The 19,154-nt window shown below is 34.0% G+C and overlaps 1 protein-coding gene across 8 annotated transcripts in view; it reads right to left on the reverse strand.

Annotated features, from left to right (window-relative positions):
• Positions 1 to 19,154, reverse strand: part of LOC136842868 (dual specificity calcium/calmodulin-dependent 3',5'-cyclic nucleotide phosphodiesterase 1A-like) — a 554,681-nt gene that overhangs the window by 28,883 nt on the left and 506,644 nt on the right. For all 8 annotated transcript variants that reach the window (XM_067110752.1, XM_067110753.1, XM_067110758.1 and 5 more), the window contains 3 exons: positions 13,343 to 13,426; positions 10,203 to 10,371; positions 8,555 to 8,668 (listed from right to left, as the gene is read on the reverse strand). In XM_067110752.1, the coding sequence (XP_066966853.1) occupies positions 8,555 to 8,668; positions 10,203 to 10,371; positions 13,343 to 13,426 (367 nt within the window). The remainder of the gene's footprint in view (positions 1 to 8,554; positions 8,669 to 10,202; positions 10,372 to 13,342; positions 13,427 to 19,154) is intronic.

Below are 19,154 nucleotides of genomic sequence, written 5' to 3' on the forward strand. Positions count from 1 at the left end.
CAGAATTCTTCCTTGGATATCGTAACAAAAAACAAGTGCAAATTAGTTTTAAAACTCAAGACTACATAGAATCAGGTGCAGAATAAAATTTAATAAAACAATTCAGGGAAATGAACTAAAATACTTAAAACTAAAAACAGACCGAAATATAAACAAATTATTGTAAGAGTGGAGAAAGTAATGAAAAAAAGAAGAAGAAGAAAAGGATGATTAAATGCGTAACACAACATGAAATGCCACTGCATAGCTTAAATAATAACTTAATTTAAGAAATACCTAAATTAACGGAGTAAATTAAAAAATCATTAAAATTTTTTAAAAAAGGTGACTGAATCGATTAAAAATAACTAAAAAATAATAACAGCAAAAACTAAAAAAGGAATTTGTAGGGTTACCTTCAATATCAAACTCAATAAAGTGACCGACTTGATTGAAATAAACTCAAAATAATAACAACGAAAACTAAAAAAGGAATTTGTAGTGTTACCTTCAATATCAAACTCAATAAAGTGACCGACTTGATTGAAATAAACTCAAAATAATAACAACAAAAACTAAAAAACGAACCTGTAGTATTATTTTCAATATCAAACTCAACGAGTTGACACACTCGATTTAAAAAAAAAACTAAAAAATAATAACAGCAAAAACTGAAAAAGAAGGATGAAGTTAAAAGCAACTTAAAAAGTATCCACGAATTTTCATTCATGAAAAATAAAAAAAAAAACGCTAAGAGTGATTAAACTCAGACCATAAAAGCAAAGGAAAGCAAAGCAAAGGAGAAATTTCAGGAGGAGAGGAAGAGAGACGTTTAGAGGGTAATGGATCAAATCACAAAAGCACTCGACCAGAATTATCGACCAAACTTTCGACGAAAATGGATAAAAGCCGAAGGAAGTTGTTCCTGGGATTTGGGGAATGCGAATGTGGTTAGTCGCATGAGGAACGGATGATGCGGAAAAGATCTCTGGCTGGTCGCCTGGGAAGGGAAAGATGAGAGGCTGGTGACATGGAATGACAAAGATGAAGTTGCTTGCAAGAGAAGGGAAAGATGAGAGGCTGGTGACATGGAATGAAAAAGATGAAGTTGCTTGCAAGAGAAGGGAAAGATGAGAGGCTGGTGACATGGAATTACAAAGATGAAGTTGCTTGCAAGTGAAGGGAAAGATGAGAGGCAGGTGACATGGAATGACAAAGATGAAGTTGCTTGCAAGAGAAGGGAAAGATGAGAAGCTGGTGACATGGAATGACAAAGATGAAGTTGCTTGCAAGAGAAGGGAAAGATGAGAGGCTGGTGACATGGAATGACAAAGATGGAGTTGCTTGCAAGAGAAGGGAAAGATGAGAGGCTGGTGACATGGAATTACAAAGATGAAGTTGCTTGCAAGAGAAGGGAAAGATGAGAGGCTGGTGACATGGAATGACAAAGATGAAGTTGCTTGCAAGAGAAGGGAAAGATGAGAGGCTGGTGACATGGAATGACAAAGATGAAGTTGCTTGCAAGTGAAGGGAAAGATGAGAGGCTGGTGACATGGAATTACAAAGATGAAGTTGCTTGCAAGTGAAGGGAAAGATGAGAGGCTGGTGACATGGAATGACAAAGATGAAGTTGCTTGCAAGAGAAGGGAAAGATGAGAGGCTGGTGACATGGAATGACAAAGATGAAGTTGCTTGCAAGTGAAGGGAAAGATGAGAGGCTGGTGACATGGAATGACAAAGATGAAGTTGCTTGCAAGTGAAGGGAAAGATGAGAGGCTGGTGACATGGAATGACAAAGATGAAGTTGCTTGCAAGAGAAGGGAAAGATGAGAGGCTGGCGACATGGAATGATAAAGAAGAAGTTGCTTGCAAGAGAAGGGAAAGATGAGAGGCTGGTGACATGGAATGACAAAGATGAAGTTGCTTGCAAGAGAAGGGAAAGATGAGAGGCTGGTGACATGGAATGACAAAGATGAAGTTGCTTGCAAGAGAAGGGAAAGATGAGAGGCTGGTGACATGGAATGACAAAGATGAAGTTGCTTGCAAGTGAAGGGAAAGATGAGAGGCTGGTGACATGGAATTACAAAGATGAAGTTGCTTGCAAGTGAAGGGAAAGATGAGAGGCTGGTGACATGGAATGACAAAGATGAAGTTGCTTGCAAGAGAAGGGAAAGATGATGAGGCTGGTGACATGGAATGACAAAGATGAAGTTGCTTGCAAGAGAAGGGAAAGATGAGAGGCTGGTGACATGGAATGACAAAGATGAAGTTGCTTGCAAGAGAAGGGAAAGATGAGAGGCTGGTGACATGGAATGACAAAGATGAAGTTGCTTGCAAGAGAAGGGAAAGATGAGAGGCTGGTGACATGGAATTACAAAGATGAAGTTGCTTGCAAGTGAAGGGAAAGATGAGAGGCTGGTGACATGGAATGACAAAGATGAAGTTGCTTGCAAGAGAAGGGAAAGATGCGAGGCTGGTGACATGGAATGACAAAGATGAAGTTGCTTGCAAGAGAAGGGAAAGATGAGAGGCTGGTGACATGGAATGACAAAGATGAAGTTGCTTGCAAGAGAAGGGAAAGATGAGAGGCTGGTGACATGGAATGACAAAGATGAAGTTGCTTGCAAGAGAAGGGAAAGATGAGAGGCTGGTGACATGGAATGACAAAGATGAAGTTGCTTGCAAGAGAAGGGAAAGATGAGAGGCTGGTGACATGGAATGACAAAGATGAAGTTGCTTGCAAGAGAAGGGAAAGATGAGAGGCTGGCGACATGGAATGATAAAGAAGAAGTTGCTTGCAAGAGAAGGGAAAGATGAGAGGCTGGTGACATGGAATGACAAAGATGAAGTTGCTTGCAAGAGAAGGGAAAGATGAGAGGCTGGTGACATGGAATGATAAAGATGAAGTTGCCTGCAAGAGAAGGGAAAGATGAGAGGTTTGTGACATGGAATGATAAAGATGAAGTTGCTTGCAAGTGAAGGGAAAGATGAGAGGCTGGTGACATGGAATGACAAAGATGAAGTTGCTTGCAAGAGAAAGGAAAGATGAGAGGCTGGTGACATGGTGAGGTTACTTGCATAAGGGAAAGACGAGCCTGGTCCAATGAAACGGTGGAAAAATGGGGCTGGTCTAAATGACACCCCAAATATCAGAATGTCACAAGAGGTTGGAAAGGTGAGCCCGATCTCATGATGTAAGATCTGACTAGTTGCGTGAAAAGGAAAGATGAAACTCCCCATAAGAGGCAGGAAAGATGAGACTGGTTGCATGGGGATGACAAAGATGAAGTTGCTTGCGTGATAAAGGAAAGATGAGACTGGCCACACGAGACAGGAAAGATGAGGTTGGGGACACGGAATGACTAAGATTAGGTCGACTGCCTGAGGAGGTAAAGATGAGGGTGGTCGCAAAAGATGGGAAAGATGATTCTGGTCGCGGGAAAAAAGGAGAGAGAGAATCTTCGAAAAAGTTGAGAGAGATGGAGAACAAATAACAATATAAATGTATAAATAAACTTGTGATTAAAATGCGATAGCATGATACATTGACATAAATAAAATCCAACAAGAATAAAGGGCAGGAAAGAATTTTGATAAAAAAACAGGTTAGGAAGAATAAAAAAATTATCTAGAAACAGGCAAAAGGACAAAAGATTAGTATGAAATAACATAAAAGAAGAGAACGAGGAAAACAACATGAATTAAAGCTGAAAGATAAAAAAGGAAAGCGTAATGAACAGGAACATATCAGGAAAAATAGGAAAAATAAAAAAATATATATAATTATTACTATTGGCAACAATATACAGGAAGGAGGCAATGCTTTTGATAGAAAGGTAAGACGAAAAATAAAAGGACAAACTCTCTTACGTATTTAGCAAAGAATCATAAACTGGTGACTAATAATAATAATAATAATAATAATAATAATAATTGGAAGGAAAAAATATTGATTGGTTTACATTATTCTGGCGTTACAAAACGAGGATCACTGACGCTGGGGGAAAAATAAAACACATGGAGAAATTTTTGCTGTTAAATTCAACTAGGCTTTGGGCCAGCACGGGCTCTTGCTCGTAAGAGTTGCCTGAAAGAGCAGCATGGTAGTTTTTGGCAGACTTATGAGGGACATAAATATATGGAAAAACAATTTGTTTACTTGAAAAAGAATAAAGAACGAAGAGAGAATAACTGCCTGATGAAAGATGGACGTAGACGAGATTCGAAGGATTAAAAACAGTACGAAGGAAAGGGGAAAATCGTAAACAGTGATAGTGCAAGGAATGACAAAAGGAGAATGGAAGAAGAGAAAAATGAATAGAAGAATAACATCACGAAGAGGAAATACAGTGACACGGAACAAGAGATTAACACACGTAACAGAGAGACATGGAGGTATAAAAACGAAAACAGAAAAAATGAAGGAATGGAAGGAGGACTTACAAACAACAGAAGGACAAAGAGAAAGAGGAAGAAATATATATATAAGAGGAAAATAAAGGCGGATGTAAAAGACAGATTAATAAATAGAAGCAGGCATTAAGAGAGAAAAGGGATAGAAGCGCCAACTCAGATCAACAGAGGCAAGGGAAAAATAGATGGCAAAAAAAAAGAAGAAGAAGAAGAAGAAGAAGAAGAAGAAGAAGAAGAAGAAGAAGAAGAAGAAGAAGGAGCACAGAAATGCCACACATATATGACTGAGGACAATAAAGCAATAAAAAAAAAAGGACAATTGCAATCACAAGAATGAAAAGGGTTACAAATAACACTAAAAATTACAATAACGAAGGAAAGGTAAAGAAAAAAATGAGTAGGATAAGCAAGAGAAGTAAAATAGAAGAGAGGAGAAAAGAGAAATATAAAGAGCCTGAAAGACAGCCGCGAAAGAAAGAATATATAACGAAAGGAGAAGCGCTAAAGATCAGAAGAACGAAAGGACGGAAGGACATGGGAAAAAGGTATAAAAAAAGAGATAAAGATAGGAAATACCGAAAATAGGAAAGATGGAGAGTCACACAAAATGAGGAAGGGGTAATTACGGACAAATCTAACACACAAAACAATAACAATAACACACAAATGAAGGTAAAGAGAGAGATGAAAGGAAAGGCTGACAAGACAACGAACGAGGAATAACAAACGGGAAAAGATAAAAATGGAAAAAGGGGGTAAAGAAGGAGAATTAGAAACTCAAACAAAAAGGGAGAAAGGGTGATTGGGAGATGAATGACTGGGAATAGATGTGAAAGGAGGGAATGGGGAATGAAGGATAAGAATAAATGTAAAGAAAACGGAAAAGTGGATTGATGAGAATATACATATATATATATATATATATATATATATATATATATATATATATATATATATATATATATATATATATATATATATATATATATATATATATATATATATATATATATATATATATATATATATATATATATATATATATATAGATAGAGAGAGAGAGAGAGAGAGAGAGAGAGAGAGAGAGAGAGATAGAAACCTGCAATCTATCAGAAGAAGATTGTGCCAAAACATAGGAGTTAATAAAGAGAGTGAATATGAAAATAAACGAATAAATAAATAAACAAATAAGGGAAATCTACTTAAAATAAAATGAAGGCTTATGCATAAAAATACAAATAAAATACAGTAAAATAAAAAAGAGGAAACACTTGGTAACAACTGACTCGAGAAGAAGAAGAAGAAGAAGAAGAAGAAGAAGAAGAAGAAGAAGAAGAAGAAGAAGAAGAAGAAGAAGAAGAGGAAGGGGAGGAGGAGGAGGAGGGAAAAGAGGAATTAAGAGAGAAAAGAGGATTGGGGGTTTCATAAACAAAGGCCTACTCTGCAAGATTAGGAAAACATGGATACACATCATCATTTATTAGGAAAAAAAAATTCTTGAGCAAGCACACATGAAAGGCAGAGGGAATTGGAGAGGAGGGAGGGGGGGAAATGGGGAGGGAGGAGGGAGGGAAAGAAGGGGGGAGGTGGGGGAGAGAATAATGAACCTGATGCACATACAGGAAAGTAAAGAATAAAAAAAAAGAGTAAGTACTGAGGAAAGAACAGTAGGTAAGTAAGTAGTTTTCAAGAGTACCGAGAACAACAATCATGATAATAATAATATCTCACAGTGAGAGATAAGAAGAAGAAGAAGAAGAACAAGAGCAGCAGTGCAGTGTGTGCTTTTTCAAAACAGTACAATAATATCTTTAAAAAGAGAGAGAGAGAGAGAGAGAGAGAGCTAGAGAGAAAGAGAGACTAGATAAATAAATAACTTTTTAGTTTATATACACAGGATGCTCATCTGTTGTCAATTTTGTATGCACGAATATATTTTAAAAAACAGCTAAGTGATGACGGGGAAGGGGCTAATGGGTTAATCTGTCTACATTCAAAGAGGAACGCCTTGGCGTGACCAGGAATTTGGTGTGTGAGTAAGCTTTTCGTGTAAGTAAGCTTTCTGGGTAAGCCACACCAAATCCCAGTGGCCACGAGACAAGGTGAAGCTAATAGGAATAATAAAAAAAAGTGGAAGGAGAGAGAGAGAAAAACATCCATGCTTGCAAAAATGCGTAAGAAAATGACATATCAAAATGTAGGAATTGTGGTCAAAATCGAATCTACTACATTACCACCTAGTATCTGTCTTTGGGCATGTTTTTAACAGTATATGTAGTGAAAGTACATAAAAAATAGGAGAGAGCGATTAATATAATCTTTTTCATGACATTTTTTACTTGCGTTTTTAAGAAATAGTGTACGGGAAATGTAAAAAATTTGTGAAAGTAATGAATCTGCATGTAATGGGAGTTAGCAATTCTGTGGTGCATTTAGCTAAGCTAATCATGTCGAAACCTTCTGTATTTTTTAAGTTACAGGGTAATACAAGAAAAATTAGTTTGTAATGTATATGTATGTCTTGTATATATACACATATATACTAAATAAACATACACACAATATATAAAATGTATAAAATAAGACACTGACATTCTTTCTTAATACCAGTTACAGATCAAATCAAATTTCTGTATTGCATCAACTGAACCTGTAAGTACCATCTATCAAACTGAGTGAGGAAAAATAGGGAATGAATGATATTCCTTTCGTAGGCCTAAATTCGTGGGCCAATATGTTTCAAGGAGTAAGGCGAATTCCTACAGTAAGATTATTTAACGTAGAAGCGTAGGACTTCCTTTCAGAATCCTAATTTGAAATCCCTCCGCATGAGTCTAAGGCTTTTCCAAATCCTACTAATGACGTAATGATCCTGACTGAAACTGTAGTATGTGCCTGGCAATTTTTTTATAAAATAGATAAGGGATCTTAGCTCCCCCAAAAATCGTACGGGGGAAAAGATGGGAAAATTTTACAGTCGAGACGAAAACATTCCTCCATCTATGTACTCGATAGTAAAACACACACACACATATATATATATATATATATATATATATATATATATATATATATATATATATATATATACACATATACATACACACTGATAAGACTAGAGGCACAGAAGTACTCTGTTGCAGAACAGACCTGGGCTTCGGAAGCAAGACTGTTATTTATTCCTACAGAACATACGGACATTTTCTGAATTACATGACGGAATTACGGTGGCTTAGAGCAAAGGAGAATGATCTGTACCAGGAGGTCCAGTTATCGAGACGTTACTATTGTACTGCGTCCCTTAGTATACGAGTCTTGTGACTTGTAGTTTGTGTGGAAAATGTAAATTAGGTCTTCCCAGTGGCACAGAAAGGCCATCTTCATAAATCAGACTTTCTTCCGTATGCCCAACCTGTGTCTTAATTAGACTTATAGACTGATATGATAATGAAATGAGACCCACTTGAGAGAACGGTATCAGAAACAATAAACTACTAACCCTGTCGATTACAGCTGTCCTAATACTATAAGGCTTTCCATAACAGATGTTTTAACGGAAAGGACACAGCAGTCACGTAAAATGCAACAGTGTACATAATTCTTAATCGCAAATTTACGTAAATGACACAACTGATACGCAAAAAATATTTAAAAATTGACGTTTTTCCTCGTAAAAACTGTGGGAAATTGTGGGGTTTATTATTAAAAAAAAACTTTGTTGTATGATGATAACTACACGACATTTGATGCAAAAACCTAATGAAAATATTATGAGGACTTAGGGTATATAATATACTTTCACGTACACTTTTCATACTACGCAAGTTACTTCAGATCTGTAGATGGAATTAGGACAAGACAGATACCAGACTTCAGCTCTTGTTTATTCGAGGTGTTTAAGGGGGAAAAGTATATATATAATATATATATATATAATGCTAAGCCAAAAATTACTTGGTGGGGGATGGGACGTAGGGTCACTCAAAAGTAGTAATAATAATAGTAACAGTGAGTAAAAAGTAGTAATAGCAGCAGCAGCAGCAGCAGCAGCAATAGTAGTAGAATTTAAAAAAGGAATGAAAAAACGGTATTGATTCTACGGTCTATGTTTTCGTTCTAATGGCCAGCGGCTGGCTGCGGGGGCAGTGACGTCACGACGTACCTGCTGTCATCCAGGAAGGTGGACTCCAAGACTTCCGCTGCATATTGCAGGTTCTGCTGAAGGACGGACGCTGCTACCTCCCCTTTCTGAAGAGCTCGCAGAAGGCTTCGAAGTCTGCCGGAGGAGGAGAGAAAGAGAGAGCGCTGAGGTTTCAGAAACAATACTACAAATTAATTAAATAGTACCAACATCGATAAAGAAAGTACAGTGATATTAAAGAAACAATACCAGAAAATTAAAAAGGATCTTCTTTACCACTAAGAGTCGAAAGTAACAACGCTAAAAGAGGAATTACATAGAAATTAAAGAAACAATACCAAACAAAATATGCTTGACCACCTGGGGTAGAATGGAACAATACTAAAAGAGGAATTACAATGCTGCTGAAGAAATAATACTAAAATACAATAAAAATAAAATCTACTCCACTACTAAGAGTAGAGAGTAATTGAGGATTACAATAGTATTGAAGAACTAACACCAAAAAATACAACAATATCTGCTTGACCACTCAGAGGAATTACAAAGAAATTAAAGAACCAGTACCAAAAAACATGCTAGACTACCAAGGGTAGAAGGTAAAGCATTACAAGAGGAATTACAAAGAAACTGAAGAAACAACACCAAAACATAAAACCATTCAGAGCAGAAAGTAACAACACTAAAAGGGGAACTACAAAGAAATTGAAGAAACAGCACAACAACAGGATAAGAGGAATTACAGGTTACAGAAACAATACCAAAAATATATGACTGACTGCCCAGGGTAGAAAATAAGACAACATTGTAAGAGGAATTACAAAGATAATGAAGAAACAATACCAAAAAATAACACAATATCCTCCTGACCACTCAGAGGAATTACAAAAAAAAAAAAAAATACAAAAATTCAAAGAAATTAAAGAAACAATACAAAAACATAAAACCATTCAGAGCAGAAAGTAACAACACTAAAAGGGGAACTACAAAGAAATTGAAGAAACAACACAACAACAGGATAAGAGGAATTACAGGTTAAAGAAACAATACCAAAAATATATGACTGATTGCCCAGGGTAGAAGGTAAGACAACATTGTAAGAGGAATTACAAAGATAATGAAGAAACAATACCAAATAATAAAACAATATCCTCCTGACCACTCAGAGGAATAAAAAAAAAAATACAAAAAATCAAAGAAATTAAAGAAACAATACAAAAAAATATATGCACGACTACCAAGGATAGAATATAAAACAAAATTGAGAGGAATTACAAAGAAACTGAAGAAACAATACCAGAAAACTCCTTAACTACCAAAGGCAGAAAGTAAAACAACACTATAAGAGGACTCACAAAGACACTGAACAAAACAACACCAAAAAATAAAACAATTTCTGCTTGACCACTCAGAAGAATGAAAAAGAAATTAAAGAAACAACACCAAAAATTATGCTAGACTACCAATGCTAGAAAGTAAAACAACACTGAACTTAAAGAAACAACACCAAATGAAAAATCATGCCAGACCACTCAGAGCAGAGGGCAAAACACCACTATGAAACAGGAACCACAAAGGCCCTGAAACTGAAACACCACTGCAAGAGCAATCAAAACCCCCTGAAGAAACTTAAACACCACCACCGCCACCTTGACACCTTGAAACCCACCTCAGGGCAGCTTTCTCGCAGGCGTCGGGGTTGTCGGCGGAGGGCAGGGCATCCTGGGCCAGGTCGGCAGCGTCCAGGAGGTCGTCATCGGAGTGAGATGAGACGCGGGAGCCCCGCCCGCTCAGACTTCGACTGCTCGACCTTCTCAGGATGGTCAGAGACCCTTGTTCTGCAAGACACATGGATAGATAGATAGGGAGATAGATAGACAGAAGTATACATAAGTAGATAGATAGATAAACAGACAGAAAGATAGAGAAATGGATACATATATCCATACATACAGACTTCAAGATACACGGATAGACAGAAAAATACATAGATAGAGAGATAGATAGAAATATACACAGATAGGGAGACAGATAGACATATACATAGATGGGTAGATAGATAGAAATATACACAGAAAACAGACAGATAGAAATATACACAGATAGGGAGACAGATAGACATATACATAGATGGGTAGATAGATAGAAATATACATAGAAAACAGACAGATAGAAATATACACAGATAGGGAGATAGATAGAAAACATACATAGATAAATAGATAGAAAGACAGAGAGATGGATACATAAACAGTATACATACATAGACAGACTGATAGATAGATCGGGAAATAGATAGAAAGATAGATAGAGAGACGGAGAGATAGATACACACAGACACAGCTAGATAGGCAGATAGACAGACAGATAGAAAGAGAAATAGATATATAGAAACATGCATACAGAAATAGAGAGATAGATAGATAGAAAGATACATGCATTCATACATACAGACATTAATACAGATAAGATAGATATGATTGATGGGTGGATGGATGGACAGATGGAGGGATAAGTAAATAAATAAATAAATGAATAATCACAAAAAATAAATTAATTAATAAACACGTGCTGAAATAAGAAGGAAAATGAAATGGTAAGAAAATGGATCAGAAAAATATATGATTAAAAGAATGAAAAAATTACAGATAAAAACATCTTTAGACAAGATCACACAAAAGGCGATAAAGTAAAGTAATAAAGGACTGAATGAATAATCAAATAATATATGAAAACAAAATATAAAATAAGTAATTATGAAATAGAGTAAAACCATAATGAATAAACAAATAAACAAAATACAAAGGTAGGTGTACATTAAGCTGCAGATTAGTTACCAGATATATCGAAAAAGATAGTCTTTACAATATGGTAATACTTATCAGGAATAGCATTAATAGAGTAATGTTGTTGAAAGAAGTCTTTTTGTGTCATTATAAATCATGCAATTTATGACATCGTCAATTAATTAGATTATGATACAGCTTATGGCATCATCAATTAATTGAGTGTATAATATATTTTCTGTCATTATAAATTAATTGAAAGTATAGTAAAGCTTATGACACTGTAAATTAATTGAAAGTATAATAAAGTTTAAGACACCATAAATTAATTGAAAGTATAATAAAGTTTCTGACACTATAAATTAACTGAAATTATAGTAAAGTTTATGACACTGTAAATTAATTGAAAGTATTACAAAGTTTATGACACTGTAAATTAATTGAAAGTATAAGAAAGTTTGACACTGTAAATTAATTGAAAGTATAATAAAGCTTATGACAATATAAATTAATTGAAAGTATAAGAAAACTTATGACACTGTAAATTAATTGAAAATATAATAAAGTTTATGACACTGTAAATTAATTGAAAGTATAATAAAGTTTAAGACAGTGTAAATTAATTGAAAGTATTACAAAGTTTATGACACTGTAAATTAATTGAAAATATAATAAAGTTTATGACACTGTAAATTAACTGAAAGTATAATAAAGTTTAAGACACTGTAAATTAATTGAAAATATAATAATGTTTATGGAATTGTAAATCAATTGAAAATATAATAAAGTTTATGGCTTTGTAAATTCATTGAAAATATAATAGTGTTTATGACACTGTAAATTAATTGTAAATATAATAAAGTTTAAGACACTGTAAATTAATTGAAAGTATAGTAAAGTTTATGACACTGTAAATTAACTGAAAGTATAACAAAGTTTATGACACTGTAAATTAATTGAAAGTATAGTAAAGTTTATGACACTGTAAATTAATTGAAAATATAATAAAGTCTATGACACTGTAAATTGATTGAAAGTATAAGAAAGTTTATGACACTGTAAATTAATTGTAAATATAATAAAGTTTATAACACTGTAAATTAATTGAAAGTATAAGAAAGTTTATGACACTGTAAATTAACTGAAAAAATAATAAAGTTTGTGTCACTGTAAATTAAATGAAAATATAAGAAAGTTTATGACACTGTAAAGTAATTGAAAGTATAAGAGCGTTTATGACACTGTAAAATAATTGAGAGTACAAGAAAGTTTATGAGACTGTAAATTAACTTAAATCATAGTAAAGTTTATGACTGTAAATTAATTGAAAGTATAATAGTGTTTATGACACTGTAACTTAACTGAAAGTATAATAAAGTTTATGACACTGTAAATTAATTAAAAGTATAATAAAGTTTATGACTGTAAATTAATTGAAAGTATAATACAGTTTATGACATTGTAAATCATTTGAAAGTACAGTAAAGTTTATGACATTGTAAATAAACTGAAAGTATAATAGAGTTTATGACATTGTAAATGAATTCAAAGTATAATAAAGTTTATGACACTGTAAATTAATTAAAAGTATAGTAAGTTTATGACATGGTAAATTAATAGAAAGTACAATAAAGTTTATGACATGGTAAAATAATTGAAAGCATAATAAATTTGATCACATTGTAAATTAATCGAAAGCACAATATAGTTTATGACATTATACATTAACTAAAAATACAATATAGTTTACATCATCAATCAATCAAAAGTATTATGCAAGTCACGACGTCAGTAACACACCGAAAGAATAATCAATAACCATTAATGAAGTCAAGCTATATAACTGTAAATCTATTGCAATGTCAAATACTTTATGACATCATCAATCAATTAACAGCATCAGGCAATTCACGACATCACTAATGTACCGAAAGAATAATCACCAATGAAGTCAAACTATAAAAATGCTCGTGACATAACGACCGGGAGCTGACTGGCAGAAGAATGAAAAATGATTGCTTACTTGCAAGCTGTCCATTTTTGCTGCCAGGTTGTGTGATGGCGGCTTCCTCTAGGGCGTCTTTCTTTCTCTCTGGTGGACTTGCAACTGGAAAGAGGGGAGATAATAATAATAATAATAATAATAATAATAATAATAATAATAATAATAATAATAATAATGAGTAAACTTTAGAGGCACTTTGTAAAAGGTGCCATAGGCTCTGGGAACCAGAAGGCTGTTTTTCTAAAAATTACTGTGTACTTCTTTACATAATAACAACAGTAGCAATAATAATAATAATAATAATAATAATAATAATTAAAAGCCACAGTAGTATTGAAAATATTTATTCACTACTAAGGCTTTTAATTCTCAATATTTTAGCCTCTTCACAGGGGTTCCTTGGTTCAATAAAAATAATAATATAAAGCTATTATTTTATTGTTCGGTGCCTCATGGGTGACCGCCTAGGACAATTTCTTTGTGAACACCTGGATGGCCTCCATCGAGCACTACTGGCAATGGTGCGCGCCCAAACAATCAGATCAATGGGATCGGATGGTTGTCACTGTCCTTATCACAAACCACCCCGTAGAAGGGATGTGCCGTCAGTGAACTGTAGGCATTACTTAAGGTTCTTTGCAACGTCCCTTCCTTAAGCCCCTAGCTGCAACCCCTTTCATTCCTTTTACTGTACCTCCGCCGTTCATATTCTCTTTCCTCCGACAATTCCTCAACCGTCTCCTAACAATTGTTTCATAGTGCAACAGCGAGGTTTTCCTCCTGTTACGCCTTTCAAACCTTTTAATCTCAATTTCAGTTTCAGCGCTGAATGACCTCAATATAGTTCCCAGCCCTTGGGCTTTGGCCTAAATTCTCTATTCTACATTCTCTACGAAGGTGGAAAATAATATTTACATTTCATCCAAACGCCAACATTCGTTTATCGTTTCCACTAAATAAAAATATTTTAAAATGCAAGACTCAAGAGAACAATAATAAAAAAAAATAAGTGTCAGAAACAGAAATGATTTTCAGTCTCGGCTCGGAATCGTTACAGGGGAGTGGTGTTTGTGAATAGGCTTTTACGGGCTTAAGGTGACCCGCCCTAAGGCTATACACAGCAGAGGGAATAGACTTCAAAGGCCCTTTGCTCTCCTCGTTCTTTCATGTTGCAGTGAAAACAACCTTAGGGGTTTGTACATGTATGTATGTATGTATGTATGTATGTATGTATGTATGTATGTATGTATGTATGTATGTATGTATGTATGTATGTATATATATATATATATATATATATATATATATATATATATATATATATATATATATATATATATATATATATATATATATATATATAATTTCTCTCTCTCTCTCTATATATATATATATATATATATAGTATATATACATATGCACACACACATATATATATATACACATACATACATACACGAACACATACATATATACAGCAACTAACCTCTACCTTCAAAACGCGACCCTTGCAAATATGTAATTTGAAAAATAAATATAAAAAAAGAATTGTTTTGAAAATGAAACTGAAAAACAAAACGAGTTAACAACAGATCTCCAAATTATTTCGTAAGGAACACAACATTAAGAAATCAACAGTAAAGGCCGTGATTCAGGCCACACTCTCTCTCTCTCTGTCTCTCAATCTAATCTAATTGTTTACATTCACCAAAATATTAAACTTTAATATTTCCAATTTGAAAGTGTGTGTGTGGAAAGTGTGTGAGAGAGAGAGAGAGAGAGAGAGAGAGAGAGAGAGAGAGAGAGAGAGAGAGAGAGAGAGCCATAAAAGAAACTCTCCGACTGGACTGATTTATAATACTCTGATACACAAGACACCTCTGTAATGAAAGGTGGGAAGGCCCCCTTCACCTGCTAATTCCAAACTCCCTGGGAATCTGGAGAGGGTCCTGGAATGGCCCAATCAAGTTCCAGTGAGGCTAAACTAAATTCCCTCTCTCTCTCTCTCTCTCTCTCTCTCTGAGAAAGGAATTTATCTGAAAAGGAAATAAAAATAACAATGGTATCCTATATATATCTGATAAAGGAAATAAAAATAACAATCACGGTATCTGACTATATATATATATATATATATATATATATATATATATATATATATATATATATATATATATATATATATATATATATATATATATATAGTATATATATAAAATTCCATGTTTGGATTGCCCCTCTTTTTATATTGGCCAATCTAGCAAAGATTTAGATGTACGTATTAAGCAACACAAGTATTCAGTCAAAACTGGACAAGCATCCAATGCTATATTCATTCATTTAAGTGAAGACTCTCACAGGATAAATTGGACTGACAGTTCAGTGACTGCCAGATCGAAAGATTTCTCTTCAAGAAATCTATTGGAGTCCGCTATTATCCAGCTTACTTCCAGTTGTAATTTTAATCTTAGCCCTGGCATGTATTATTTGGACCCTGTATTAGAAAAATGTTCAAGAATGACCTAAAAGATAAAATCACTGACTTAATTATAAGTTAGCTACTTGATATATATTTTCTATATATCCGCATGTTTAATATAATTTTTTATTTGTAAAAATGTTCATCTTGCAAAAAGTTAATAATTTTTACAAAAAAAAAAGAGAATTATTGTGTTGTACTAAAAATTTTTAGGTGATCAGTCACGAACCTGTATAATCTTTTAATTGTCCTGTCCCTGCTCCTGAACGGTTGATCCTAATGCTTTGTAAAAACCTCTTGAATATTTAATCCTGTTTTGGCAGTTCTACTAATTCTTCAGTTGTGTTGGATTCCAGGTACATATGTTTCCTTTATAATCCCCATCTGTCATTTATATGAGCTTTCTTTGTAAACATACTTTTATATTTCTTCAGTCTGCTAAGTAAAGGACATAGCGTCGAAAGGCCTTACAGCACTCCAGTGTTTCCGTTTCCTTCGTGGATTTTATCTTTATTTATATATTCATCACGTTCCATATTTTCGTGATTCAGTTATACATACATACATATATATATATATATATATATATATATATATATTATACATATATATTTATATATAGATTTATTTATTTATATGTATACACATATATATATATATATATATATATATATATATATATATATATATATATATATATATATATATATATATATATATATATATATATATATCATACTGCTCTAGCAGATATATTTTTGGGGACAGAATTTTTCGGAATGGTATAAATTAATTTTGAATAATGTCTCAACCGCTTTTTTGTTTTTATAAATATTATTAATTAGAGCAGTAAGATTTATTTTCTGGTTAAACTTCCAAAACTAACATGGAAATATTCTAAAGTTTTAAATGTTGGTAAATGTAAACAATTATATCAGAATGAGAGAGAGAGAGAGAGAGAGAGAGAGAGAGAGAGAGAGAGAGAGAGAAACAAATTTTAGAAAACGAGGATAATTAAGAGCCCACTTGACTTCATAGAAAACGGACAGGCGTCGCCTCTCATTACATGGGAAACTCAAGCAATTGATAAACTCCCTCATTAAAAGTTACGAACCTTGATCCTACCATATCTGACGTTTTTAGAGGAAATAATATTTCAGCCTTGTAACTATTTTAGGTAGTGTATTACGCCAAATATGGTAATGTGTAATATACGTCGACAGGAAATTAACCTGTTACCTGATCAGTCATCAAAAAATGAATGTTTGTAAGATTTATTTTCAAAAAATTCTCACTGCGAGCATTCTCATCCATCGCAGTTTGACGAAATTAAAATACTGTTTCAAAAATTATAATCAGTATTTACCCTCGTACATAAACACAGATTAAATAGATTCTTTCAAGAGACAACAACCATTAGTTTAATAGCCTATCTCATTAAATATGCGTGGAGTTTGCCTGACCATTAATAATAATAATAATAATAATAATAATAATAATAATAATAATTATAATAATAATAATAATAATAATAATAATTATAATAATAATAATAATAATAATAATAATAATAAACCTGCACAATCAAAATATTATTATCCATAATAATAATAATAATAATAATAATAATAATAATAATAATAATAATAATAATAATAATACCTGCACAACATTCTATTTAGTTCAACGGCAGATCTCATCGATCTAATTCGACATAGCCTACAGCTAAAGTTTAACTTTTTTTTGAGAAGAGCAAATGACAGACAGGCAATTGCGATTGTTGCCTGTATAAAAACTTCCCTGAAGTGACAATAACTGGAGTAAATGAGATACCACAACAGAACAATGAAAGATTCTTTTATAAAACCCTAACGAGGGTAATAATCATTTTCAAACTTCCAATAATAAGCGTTTCGATTAGACTTATAAGCCTACAAACTTCATTGTCAACTGAACAATGAAAAGGATTCTTTTACCAAACTCTAACAAATCATATATCTATAGCTTCTTAGTCAGTTGAGCAATAAAAAGGATTCTTTTACAAAATTCTAACGAAGACAATAATAATTTTCATTTCCAACTCATGGCGTTTCGATTAGACTCATAAGTTTACGAACTTCTCACTCAGAATGATCCTTTGATATTCAGATTTACTCACCGTCTGATCAAGTAGATACGACGAATTCCTTTTCACCAAAAAAACAGTAAAAAATGCGCCTAAGTTCCTTCGGCGCAATCGAGTTTTCTGTACAGCGTATAATCGAGGCCACCAAAAATAAATCTATCTTTTGGTGGTGTCGGTATAATGCTGTATGAGCCGCCGTTCATGAAACGCTCAGCCGGACGTGGTGGCCTGTCCTATATCGTTGCCAAAAGTACGATTATGGCTAACTTTAACCTGAAATAAAATAAAAACTACTGAGGCCAGAGGGCTGCAATTTGGTATGTTTGATGACTGGAGGGTGGATGATCAACATACCAATTTGCAGCCCCCTAGCCTTGGTAGTTTTTAAGATCTGAGGGCGGGCAGCAAAAGTGCAGACTGAAAAAAGTGCTGACGGACAGACAAAGCCGGCACAATAGTTTTCTTTTCCGAAAACTAAAAACTCAACCTCGCTTCCTGAGTAGAGCATTCCAGCACCGGTGTCCATCGTTATTCTTATAATCTGGCCATAAATTGCGCTCAAGCACTCTGAGCTGGAATTTTAATTAAACTCTAGTCGAAATGGAGTCTTTCTCCTCAAAAGGAGCAGTAAAAGTGGCCATTTTCCACGACGATACCGCTCACAAAAACGCCATCCCAGTAATTAGATGCAAGTTTAGGTGGTTGTAGCACGGTCTCATTTGCAGGATAGAATCCGGAGGTCCACACCAGATCGCCTACTTCTCTTCACACCGTATCACGATTCAGGGGCCTCGTTGGGGTAATGGGTCATGTTGGTGTAGGCCTAAAAGATCATAACACGAACTCGGTGACTGTACGAGAAATGCAAAGCTAGAAACCAGTAGTAGTATTAGTACTTGTAGTCGGGATTTATCTTTGGAACGGCTCCTACGAAAAGTCAAGGCAGATACAATGACGTTGTTTACGGGAGGTTTACTATTGTTCTTCTTCTTCTCCTTAGCCCCATAATACATCTGGTACCGGAAAAGGAAGTTTCTTTGACTTTCTTTGTTTACTTGTTCCTCTACATATATTTTCTTACTTTTAAGTAACTTTCTTTCTTTGTTTGTCCTTCTACGATTGCGAGAAAGCGCTTCGTTACCCGAAAAGGAACCTTGTTTTTTTTGTTTACGTTTTTGAGAAAATGGCGCCCCCTTCAGGGAATTCTCAAGTCTACATTCAAGAAG

Source organism: Macrobrachium rosenbergii, chromosome 10, assembly GCF_040412425.1.
Source record: "Macrobrachium rosenbergii isolate ZJJX-2024 chromosome 10, ASM4041242v1, whole genome shotgun sequence".
Classification (NCBI taxonomy): Eukaryota; Metazoa; Arthropoda; class Malacostraca; order Decapoda; family Palaemonidae; genus Macrobrachium; species Macrobrachium rosenbergii.